General features: G+C 33.2%; 1 protein-coding gene across 4 annotated transcripts in view; it reads left to right on the plus strand.

The window, feature by feature from the left end:
* Window positions 1–7,255: 7,255 nt before the first annotated feature.
* The window catches only part of LOC145312204 (monocarboxylate transporter 13-like), a 36,486-nt gene continuing 30,980 nt past the window's right edge, over window positions 7,256–12,761 (plus strand). For all 4 annotated transcript variants that reach the window (XM_080151413.1, XM_080151414.1, XM_080151412.1 and 1 more), the window contains exons 1-2: window positions 7,256–7,369; window positions 11,838–11,875. In XM_080151413.1, coding sequence (XP_080007539.1) covers window positions 7,336–7,369; window positions 11,838–11,875 — 72 coding nt within the window. In that variant the 5' untranslated portion in view covers window positions 7,256–7,335. The remainder of the gene's footprint in view (window positions 7,370–11,837; window positions 11,876–12,761) is intronic.

Below are 12,761 nucleotides of genomic sequence, written 5' to 3' on the forward strand. Positions count from 1 at the left end.
ATGAACCAACCAAACATCCAGAAGATTGTAGAACTGCTGGAGAGGACCAGGGGTGCCATGTTGGCCGGTGATATGTCCTATGACAATGGCGCCGGCAAGAGAAATCGTGATAGAGCTGCCGCCGCGCAAGTGTCTGGCCGCAGTGACAATGAGAATGGAAAGGCTGGAAAGGACAAGGCTTCCAAGTGGAACAGTGCATGTCCTGTTGAAAATTGCGAGGATAAACATCCTATTTTCCGTTGTCCCACATTTAAGAAGATGGATGTTGTTGACCGAAAAAAAGTTGTCCAGCAGAATAAGTTGTGTGAACTCTGCTTGTGTGATGGTCATACTGCTGACAATTGTAATAAATCGGATAAGCTTGGTGTCTGTGGCACCAATAATTGCGACGGTTATCATAGTCGTATGTTGCATGAGGCTAGTGCTAGTGTGAATACAGTCTACAAATCAAGTTCTGCGCCTAGCACCTGTACCTTCCTGCTGCAAATAGTTCCAGTTGTAGCACCTGGCGGCGGCGCCTGCCATGCCGCCGTCATGTTTGATTCGGGTTCGAGTCTACCACTTATATCTGAGAAGATGTCCCACAAGTTGAAGCTGAAATCTACCGGCAGATATACAAACATTTCTGTTGCGGACGGTAGAGAATCATCCTGCCGCAATGTGGTGTTCTATCTGAAGGACAGGGATGGTAACTTGAGAGAATTTGAGGCAGCTGTTATGCCTAACCTCGGAGGTGGCAACGAGATGCGCTCGGTCCATCCGGAAACCGCCGCCGAAATATTTAAGATGCCGCCAGAAAGATTTACATATATTAGTGGAGGCTTAGATATCATCATTGGAAATACACATCCTGACGTGTTTCCATCAACCTACCAGAAAGTGGGCCAGTCTATGTTGTGGCGAACCATTTTTGGTAGTGGTTTTATCTGTACAAGTGCTGACTATGGAGCTGGTCAGCAGAAATCTGCGTTTAAAGCTGCCGTAGCTGTTGATAATGAACCGGTTGGTACTACCGTAGCTGTTGATAATGAGCTGGTTGGTACTGCCGTAGCTGTTGATAATGAACCGGTTGGATCTGCTGTAGCTGCTATTATTGAACCTGTTGGTTCTGCTTGTAACGCTGCTGATGAACTTTTTGGTTCTGCTAGTGCCGCAGCCGTTGACAACATGGCTATGGCGGGTGTTGCCGTGGCTAATATTGATAATGATGTTAGTTGTGCTGCAGTTATTCCTGATGATATTGGTAACGATACTGTAGCCGTTGAGAATATTGTTACGGCGGGTATTGAGCCGCTGAATGATTCGGTTCCAGCCGGACAAAAGCCGACGGGAGTTTCGGTTCCGGCTGGACAAGAGCCGATCAGAGTTTTGGTTCCAGCTGGGCAAGAGCCAATAAGAAATTCGGTTCTGGCCGGACAAGAGCCGACGGGAGTTTCGGTTCCGGCCGGACAAAAGCCGGTAGATGATTCTAAATTTTATGACAGTCACACTTTTATTACTTGCCCTGGTGCTGTCATGGATCAAGAATCGACTTGGCTGCTGCCAACCTTGCCGCCCGACACAGGGTAAGAGGCCTGCAAATGGCGGGTGGAAATATGGCGGGTGTTGCCGCCAGAAAGTCATTGAAAAATTTCAAACCACACATATCTAATCTACAACATAAACTATTTATGTGAAAATGATCTTTAAAGAAAAAATATTACAAGTTATATATTAAGCTTGTGAAGGGAACCTAAAAAGGTTCTGCAAAGAATAAGTATTCATTATTCAACTAATTTTATTGTTCATATTTAAGCACAAAAATTCTACAAAATTGTTTAGACTCTTAAAGCAGATTTTAAAAGATTTTGTTTCTTTAAGTATGATTTTGAAAAGCAAAAGTTTGTGTGTATTAACTACCAAATGATTTTGCAGATTGCAGATTTTTTTTAGATTGAGAAAAATAGATTTTTTAAGAATTATTTTTCGAGGTATTTTTTTCATGGTTCACGTTTGCTTAAAAAAATGTTATTTCTCAGATTCTCGTATGAGATAATGCATTAAAGTAAAGAACACAACATGTATAATTATTATGATAATGTTTAAAATATTTCTTATTATTATTTTAAAAAGATTATCGCAAAAAATCAAGATATTTGTTTTAATTTGTAAGCAAATAAAGTTTTTTCTTTCACTCCGGAGGCAAGGATTCCTAATAATCCACGCGTAAAGATTTTTCTTCATTCCGAGAGCAGAGATTCGTAGTAATATATGTACCTAGCGACTTCGGACAATTTTAAACCTTGAGAAAGTATTTTATAGCAATTATTTCCTAGGTACATATATTTTCGTTCATGTTTAAATATAAACTCTATTTTCTATGAGATAAGCATTTATAATAATGAACACGATGTATGATATTATTAAAATATTGATTATTATTTATATGAATATCACAGAATTAATTTAAGATAAACTATGCATATTTTAAATTAACCTTTCCTTCATTTTTATCGCAGATATTAAAATAAAAGCGGTTATTAAAAATTATGATTAATAATTGATTCTTATTTTATGGAAATTGAGATTTTTTTTAGTAAAATAGCCACATTTTTCATATGCCTATTTTTATGCCTAAAATAAGAATCAAGCGAAATGCGATTAATTTTTATTCTATTTCATATGCTCAAATTTAATTTTATTGAGTTTAATTTCTTTTCAAAAGTACAATTCATTATAAAACTTACCTGAAAAGTTTACCAAAAAGGAATAAATGTGTCGAGGTTGCGTGATTCGATATTTATTCTAAGAAAAAAATCAAGTATTTTTTAGCAGATTTTTTTGAATTATATATGAAATTCAATCAAGTAAAACATTTTTATTCAGATCAAGGAATGATTGAAAATTCATATTTAAAGTTTCATATTTCTTTTACAAAGAAAAATTGGTATTTTTTTTCATAATTTTGATGAAAATTCTAACAAAAATAATATTATTATTTTGCTATTCTTTAAGTATTAAAAAGTTTTATTGTTGATTAAGATATTACAGTTCTTATTCATTAAGTTTGAAAAACTTTCTGCCCAAGGATTTTGAAACATTTTTTCTTACTACTCTTTTTGATGCTTAACAAATTTAGTTTTAAGTACCTATAAATCTTAATTTTCTTGTCTAAGATTTATTTCGTTTTATTTTACCATTATTGTTTACATTTCGACCTGATTTCGTAGGTACTTATTGATTTATTAATAATGATTTATTACCTATTGATTATGAAATGATTATTATTTAGTATAAGTTGTTATATTTACAACATCATGATTAATAGGATTATCCATTTTAGGATTTGTGTATGTGATCTTGTGATTGTCATGTGCATGGAATGTTGTATGGTACAAACCAATCCCCATCCTTCTATCCTAAAATGTGAGGTATTATGAGTCCTAGTGAGGAGTATAATATTGTGTATGCATTTCACGGGGTTTCATTTAGTTAGGAGCAAAATTGTCATGTTTTCGGGATGTGGCCATTCTCATGTGATTATGGTGAGTTGAGTTTAGTGAGAAATGTTGCTAATGCTCAGCGCGAAAAAAACCTTGAATCTCGTTAAGGAAGTTAATTTGACTTTCAAACGGGGGGTGTGTCTTAACCTCTTTTCGAGGAAGCTTTGTGTTTATCAAGCTCAAAATAAATTCCTTATCATTAATCCTAGAATTAAGCGCAAATGTCGTCTTTTTTGACTTTCCCTTCATAAAGTGACGCAGCATGGATTGTTTATATGCGCCCACGTTTTTTCACTTTTGAATGAGACATGTGTGTGTGAAGATTTCGGAGAACAAAATTGGGCCTATCATTGGTCTCATTGAGTGTGAACTACCCTAGTATATCAGGGATTTGAAACCATAAGAGCTTCAGGTAGAATTTGTTAATTTGATTAAGAAGTATGGTGTATAGGACGATTATATGTAGTTTTAAAAAAAGGCTTTAGCCAGCTAAGCATGAAACTTAATTATGATTAATATATGTTTTAGTAATTTTTATGTGCCTTATTGTTGCATTTAACAATGATTTATTAAACCAAATAATTTTCCTTTAAAAGCCAAAGTTTCCAAAGATTCTTTAACCATAAGAAAAGAAAAAGATTTTTTTTAGTGCTCAAAGTTTTAAGATAACGAATAATATTTTATTCTGTTTATTAATTGATCTTGTAATTTCAGGTCTTTTGAAATAATTTCATCAATAAATCTATATTCAAACCTGCTGTTGAAACTTGATGGTTCCTGGTATTGGGGGTTTGTATGTTCGCCAACTGATCTCGTGAACTTCCCGCTCATTCGGAAGTCAAGCTCAACCAAAGTGTCATGGTTGAGACATTGTTATTAAATATATAAATTGAAAATTACTTGAATATCTTTATGACTTGGAGTCCCACTGCCAAAATAGTAGGATGTGTTTGTGTCTGTCTATATGAATTTTTAGCAATTTTCTAATAGATCTATGTAAAAAAGTCATTTGCAAACTAATAATATTATCATGTATCTAAGGATAAGATAATGGACGATAGATTGATGTACATCTCAAATAATCTCCCAAATCATTTTGTTTACACGTTTGACAGCTATTTTATAATATCATATGAATATCAAAGTCCCCAAAGTTATTAAGCCAACATGTTTTAGATCGTATTAACAAAACTTTGAAACCAGTAAAATTTACATTCCAATGTTCACTCCCTCTTTGGCAATGATTAAAAACAAGGATGACAACATCCATAAAAGCGAAGATTTGAAACGGAAGGTCAAACGAATATTAACACTGCACTGTCAGATTATTTATGAATGTAATTTTAACAGTCGGAACCAAATTGTAAGTAAATTTAAAAAAAACTGCTTAAATACAGGATAATGTTAATGACATAGTTACATGTCTAGTACTTCATTGTAGAGATGCTTCGCTTATAAAATTTTACATTGTCGTTTTATGAATCAGTATTCAAAAAATCAGATCAATCGGATTATTATATCACATAAAAATTTGTTGTTAAAAAAGATAAAAATCAACATGTTCAAAATTGACGTACGGACATTCTAGTAAAGATAATTCATTATAGAGTTGCTACGCTTTCTAAATCGTACCTAACTACAACAGGAATCACCATGCAAAGTTTGAAATCGATAGTTCTAACATACCTAAATTAACGAAAAAAGCTATCCGTTCCGGACGTACGGACCGACCCTAATTATAAAAAGGATCGCTTTTAATAATCCTAAATAAATCGGAGTCAATATATAGAAGGGAAATTACCCAATAAACATAATAAAACAAAAAGTCCTTGTAAACAAATATCATTATGATTTTAAAACAAGGATTAACAATAAAAGGGAATTTTAATAAATAATACAGACCAAAGAACATTAATGAATATAGAACAATGCATTTAATATTTAGAGATATTTTGCTTTTAATATGACAATGGACAACAAGCTATAAAAATTGGAAAGAATTTTAATGAATATAATAGATTTGAAATCTGCATAAAATTTTAAGGATTTTTTATATAATTCATTATTTAAAAGCGCAAATCCAATTTAAGTTAGTAAATTTTGACCAATAGGATAGGTGGATTGGAAACTACCTGCGCTCTAATTGGTTTAATGATGTACGTCACTTAAGCTTCTCCAATCAGGGCGCAGATAGTTTTCAATCCACCAATCACAGATGTCAAAATTATTTAACTTGATTTATATTTACGCTTATAGATAAAGAATTATACAAAAAACGAATTTTATAAAAAAATCCTTAAAATATGCAGATTTCAAATCTATTATATTCATTAAAATTCTTTCCAATTTTTATAGCTTAATGGACAAGTTGTTCCGTTAAGGATTATAGAGTTCCTACGCTTTTAAAATAAAATTTTACAATAATCTTTATGTTAAGTTTGTAATCGATAAGACAATTCTAACATGCTTAAATTAACAATATAAGTTATCCTTTACGGACGGACCGGCCCTTTTTATATAAAAGCTTCCTTTTTAAAAAGTGACGACGATAAAGTACAAGCTGTTGTGCGTTTTATATGCCAGACAATTTGACAAAATAGTATCATGTGATTCTTGTACATATCTAATATATGCTCAAAAAAATGTTTATTATCCTAGATGCCCAATTAGACAGAAATCCGTCCATCTTGAAGTAGAATTACTAGCAGACAAAGAACTATGTTAATATTTATTTCAGTGAGGCTTCGAAAACTATTAGTATCCGGTGGATTAGAACCGGTTCTCAGCCAGACTGACAAATATGTATAGCATTGAATTACAGAAATTTTCCACGAATATTGAAATAAAAATCATGAAATTAAAGCCAGGTTTTACCCAGGACCTTTGTTATTACAAGCAACTTTTTGACATATAAAATTATATATGTTTTTTTTGACATATAAAAGAATACATATCTTATTTCATATGGAAGAATTGAATAAAAACCTTCTGTGTCTTTATCAGCAATAATATTGGCGGATTGTTCCTGCAATTGGCTGATTTATTGATTATGTATCTAGAAGTACTAAATCTATTATATCAAATATATGTTCTGGGAGCATATGTCTTAATAAGCCTAAACTACCACACTCAAGGGGGGGGGGAGGGAAGCGGAAAAAAATAAATATTAATAAGATCTGAAAACAAAATTAAATTAGTACATTTTCACAGATTTGAGATAACGTTTTGTTTTTGTTGATTTTTAGTGAGATAGTTCATTATAATATATGTATGCATCATGCATGTATAATGTATAGTGATTTAAATTATTAAAAGCGAAGTTTTGTCACATTTATAGTCGGTACATGCCAGATACCTCTTGTTTTTAAAATTGGGGATTTTAAACTTCTCCAACCAATTTCAAACTTGACATTATGAATACAGTAGCGTAGCACCTCTTTAATCAATCCCAGTAAGATTTTACGACCTTACATCTGCCCCCCAAACATTATTTGAGATTTTTTATTTGGCTTGTTGTTATACCTTATTCCTGTATTGGAATATAGATTCCAGGGGCCTTTAGGTATAATGTTATAAGCGAAGCATCTTTATAATCAATTCTTAAAATGGAAATATGTCCATTTTAGAACAAAATATCACGTAATTTATGTTCAAATCTCTAAATATTAAGCGATTTTATTAAATTTTATATTAATTCTAATTTATGCGACTTTCTTCATTTATTACTTATGAATGTTGTCATCCTAGTTTTTGACGAACCTTTATTGTTTTGTAGAAATGAAGATTTAAAAAGAATGTTGAAAATTTTATAAATTAATTTTAATCGCAATAACAAAATAAAATAAAGAAGAAAATGGTACTCACAGGAGCTAGATCCTTATCCGCAGGTAGTATCTTTCGGCATTTCTTTTTATTCAGGGAGGAAGGGGACATTGGCAGAGAGAGAGGGCACAATCGGCTGTTCATTATACTAGTCATCAAAGTTTTATAATAACACTTCAAACGTTTCAACCATTAATTTTAATCTACAGAAGGGGTAATTTTGTGTGTCATCATTAGGGATGTACATCAATTTATTTGCCATTGTCTATCCCTTTAGATTCCTGGGACAATGGCCTAAAAAATTATAATGATACAAGAGTTTTGTAATATCATTACTTACTTTCATTCGTTGATTTTTATAAATTAGGGAAATATTATTAAATCTCGATTAGTTGGTACAAATTAGTAGTGTCTAAACTATTCTAGGTAACAAAAGGGGTAAATTAGTTGTGTCATAATTGGGGGTTTTTAGAGAAACCAAGAAGTAGCTTATAGTTTCTGATATAAAATGACGTCATACAATACAAATGACCAATAATAGGCCAGTATACATTTTTATTGACCATTAGTAAAATGTATTGTATACTGGCCTATCATTAGTCATTTGTATTGTATGATGTCATTTTTTATTAGGCAAAATAAGCTGCTGCAGAAAATAACCAATGTAATTGATATACATACAACCAAATATGTAATTTTTGATGGTTTGACTTAAACTTAGCATTTAACAAACAAAATTATGTTGAACATTGCCCCGCCGCTGTTTTAACATTAATTTTATCAACCCCTTAAACCAAAATCTAGGGGGGGGGGGGTGAGCTCCAAAGGGTTGTATTACAGACAAGAAGAAGGGTGTATTTTTAATTTTAGGAGGGTTGATTCACCCCTCTAGGTGTCCACCAACTCACTTAAACGTTAAATAAGTGTCCCTGAATTGGTAAGCGCACAATTTTTTTTCATCCCCCTTAAATTTAAAGGGGGTGTTGCGTTTTTTGCTCGACACTCCCCTTGGTTGTAGTAGGGGGATGTAAATCCTTTTACAGAAAGGTTTATCCTACCCATAGACGTCCAAGGGGGGGGGGGGTAAACAAAATTTACCCCTGCCTACAGATTTAACGGGGGGGGTAAAAATTTTGTGGGGGGTAAAAATATCTGCGGCGCGCTTCGCGCGCCATTTTACCCCCCCCCCCAAAAGCAAATTATCCCCCCTTAAAAAAATTTAACCCCCCCCCCCAAAAAAAAGCTTGGACGCCCCTGATCCTACCCCTTATTTTTTGCTAGGGTGTCGCACGCCGCTGATTGTACAACATACCAGTGCATGCTCTTCGTCTCCCTTCTTTCCAATTTTGAAAATTTATAACAAAGTCTAAATCATCATGGCAAATTTTACTCTTTCTATTATCTTGACTCTTGGCCTTTTAAAGTACAAATTGCAACTAATCTGCAAAATCGTATTTAACCCTTAACGGTCGGCGACATTAATCGTATGTGTCATACCCATATTAAAAGCCACTCAGTTATAGCCCTATATCTTTCACACACAGAAAATGAGATAAAAACCTGATGGATAAGGGACGTTCAACGGCCAACCCCCCTCCCCGACCTAAAGGGTTAATTCGGATTTTGCAAAAATATGTTCGAATTGTTAAATTTGATTTATATTATTATTGTAAACAGAAAGAAATGGGACATAGGCCTGTAAATTCAACTGAGACTTAAAGTTAACGCGTTCTCTCATTCGTTGACCTATAACTTTTGTGCTTTGTTTTCATTTGTTATTGTTTGTTACCAACTAGCTGTGTTCCTTAATAATTTTAAATGACAGAAGTGGTAATTTTGTCAAGCATAATTAGGCAATTAACCGTCCTTCTGTCTTATCCCTTTAGATCCCTAAATGTAACTTTAATTCAGACAAAGTTTTGTTTTTTATTACTTTAGGTTGGGTTATATTTGGTACTGGAAATCCCAGCAGAGTTGGGCCCCAACTTTTTTTTCAATTTATTAACCAAACAATTTAAAAGGTACTATCTAAAAAGATATTTTTTCCACACAAAAATATTCCATGATCTAGTGATGATGTAAGCATGTGAATGCGTTTGTTGCTAAGCTAAAATGAAACTATAACTATAGAAAATACTTATCCAAAGTTTGAATAACTTCTCCAAAGCCTAATAATCCTTATAATAAAGTAAACAGATGCTTGTTTGTGCCGAAGGATCTCTCTAACAGCTGAACCAATCAGGTTCTTCTCATAGGTCCCGGGAAGGTATATAACTATTTTGGGGGAGTGTTCCACCACCCTACCAAGAGAAATCGCTCCTATAAAAAGAAATTACCCCCCACCCTATAGATAATATTATTACATTTTTTCATCTAAAGTTAAAAATGGGGGGTGGGGGTAGTAAAATAAAAGGTATCCAAAAATAAGGTTTTTTTTCAGCTAGCCATAAACCTTTGGATCCAACTTTTCAATTATCGATTATTTTATGACATAATTACAAAAAATTCCATCATATCTTGTAATTTTCCTTTTTAAAGCACGAATAAGTGCCTAAGTTGCATAGAAACTTGTTGCGTGTTATAAATGCATTCACACTTTTCAATAATTTGTTTACAATTTACATATATCTGTATGCTTGTTTATGTTAATTAGTTCTCACTAGTTATTAGCAGAGAGGGAGGGCACAGTGGGCTCTTACTTACACCAGTACCCAAAGTTTTATAATTTTGTTTTCTTAGTCGTTGGCTCAACAACTTTACGGACTTTTATTGAATCTACAGAAGGGATAATTTTGTGTATAATCATTGGGGATATTAAGAGATAAGACAATGGACGATCAATTGATATACATCCCCAATGATATGATAATCGATAAAACAATCCTTCAGTATAAGTATAAAAATTATTTCTTATAGATTTGGAACACTAGGTACAAGTTTTTGTGCTAACGAATAAGATAACGTGGTTTAAAATCTATGGGTATATGTGTAATTAACAGTACATATCCCCTCCCTACCTGGCAAAATTCGGCATCCGCTGGTTTTTTTTATCGACAAGCCAGCCGCCAAAACAAATCCGCAAACGGATGCTACAGAAAATATACAATTCGCTGTCAAGCTGCTGTTCATTCTAGCCGCTATTTTTATACTAATCCGCAGCTGTCTGACCATAATTACCACTTCTGTATATTGAGTTTAGAGGTTGAAACGTTTGAACACTCAACTTAATGAGCTAACCGATCCCCAAGTCCCCAAAGTTGTTAAGCCAACCAATACGAAAACGTTATTATAAAACTTTGGGGACTAGTGTAATAAACACCCCAAAGTCCCCTTCCTCCATGAGAATTATGAGTCAAAAACAGAAAAAAATTCCACGTATAGATGTACTATACCAGTTATTTCAGGATTATTTACTTATGAAGTTGATATTATACATATTTTATTTATATGCAACTATTCGGCATGGAGATTAGTGCAATAGTTCAAAAGGCATTTACATTATTATAAACAATCACCTTAAGAATCAAATAAACAAGGATGACAGCATTTATAATAGCAAAGCTTTCCAGACAGACTAATTCCTCCAAGATAATTTGTCATGGAAAATAATTACAACCCCCCTCACCTCCCAAATAAATTTTGACTTAATTTTAAAAATGGAGGGTAGAAGTTCCCCCTCTTGTAATTGCCCATTAAGAAATCTAGGGGCGTAGCTGCTTACTAATGACTGGAATTAATAAAAATCATAAAATAAATTAGTTTTGGTTGCGTACTTATGGGGGCTTGGATGCGTTATTTGTTTTGCGTAATAATTTAGTCACACTTATACTAAATCATTTTTAATCATTAGGAAAAAAAATTTAATAAATGGAAAAAGATCGGAGCTGGATCTTTAAATCATTTAGTTGTGAGCCAGATCGAGGTGAGCCGACCCGATCTGGCTGACCACTAAAATGATTTAAAGATCCAGCTCGGCATATATGTATATTATATAATATTATCATAATTATAATTTATTTATGATTTTTTCTAGTAAGATGAATAAATCATTTAAAACACAATTCTGCCTCAGTGAGGTTTAAAGAATAAGACCCTGCAATATACAAGATTAACCATTAAAGATCAAACTTATTGGCAGAAAAGTTTAGACACTGAAAAGTTTTAATATATGCAACTCATTCAAGATTTAAGCCAACGAATGTAAAACTTTTGGTATTTACTAGTACAATTTACAGGTCTAAGAATAATAAATATAGAATACATAAATATAGGTTGCTAATATCTAGTATCTACCTCATTTATAAGGTCACTTTGTTCATCCAGTAAGAAGGGAGGGGGAATCGTTAATTAGCCCGCTGCGTGTTTCACTTTTTTAAGAAAATGAAATCGGTAAGATCTAAGTAATAATATATCCAATCAGCTGCTGTAGTCAAACCAACCAATTTGTTAACCAGCCGGGCCCTTAAAAAAACAGTAGACTGCAGGTCGAGCCTTTTTTTGTTTTACCTTTATAATAAACTATTATTTTTTAAGGAGAGGAAGAGAAAATTCTTACTACAATACACCAGGAGGTAATAGTTATTTATCTCATTGTTTTATAAACAGCTTTCCGCGGATATTAAAATAAGATATTTAAGATTAAAACAATTTTTGTTAGCCCCAAGGAGCCGAAGGACGGGACTAACAAAATTGGTATTAATTTAATGATTTTTATTTTAACATTCGTGGAAAACTGTTTATAATACAATATTATACAGGATTTTTCAGTATGGCTGAGAACTGGTTCTAATCTAGCAGATATTAATCGGTTTCAAAGCAATAATGGAAATCATAATTATTTTATATTAATCTACCAGAAATGCCCCTAGAGGAATCTACTGGACTTTTAACCCTTAGCGTTGAACGCCCACCCCCCCCCCCCCCCTCCGAATTTTTTTATCTCATTTTCTGTGTGTTAAAGATAAAGAGCCCAAACTGCATGACTTTTTAAGTATGGGTATGATACATAACTGAGTTGGAATTTTTTGAATATCTCCATCCTGGCGGGCACAGGATGCCATCGAACCTGGCAGGGTCATCCAGATAAAGAGCATAAATATTTTTTAGACTTAAACAAAGTATTTTATCTTACCAAAATACTAAAATATTCTCTAGAAGTACCTCATAATATTAAATACAGGTGTTCAAGTCAATTTCAGGTTCCAGATATGATCCTGCAGTTCCTGATCCGCTAGGTCTACAGAAATCTTTAAAAGGCTCCTGTGGCCGCAATTTTTTTCTTAGAGACTTCAAATCTTAAACATTAGCTTTTCTTACATGTCTACATATCATCTTACAATTTCATAAAGATCCGCCGCCGTTTTCCCGCCGACCGCCGACTGCAGCTGCCAAGTACAGCTGCGGCCTTTGAAATTTATATTTTGATATTTCTTATATAAAATTGACATAAAGATAAAC

This window comes from Acartia tonsa, chromosome 2 (genome assembly GCF_053477335.1).
Source record: "Acartia tonsa isolate MP-2025a chromosome 2, ASM5347733v1, whole genome shotgun sequence".
NCBI classification, from domain to species: Eukaryota; Metazoa; Arthropoda; class Copepoda; order Calanoida; family Acartiidae; genus Acartia; species Acartia tonsa.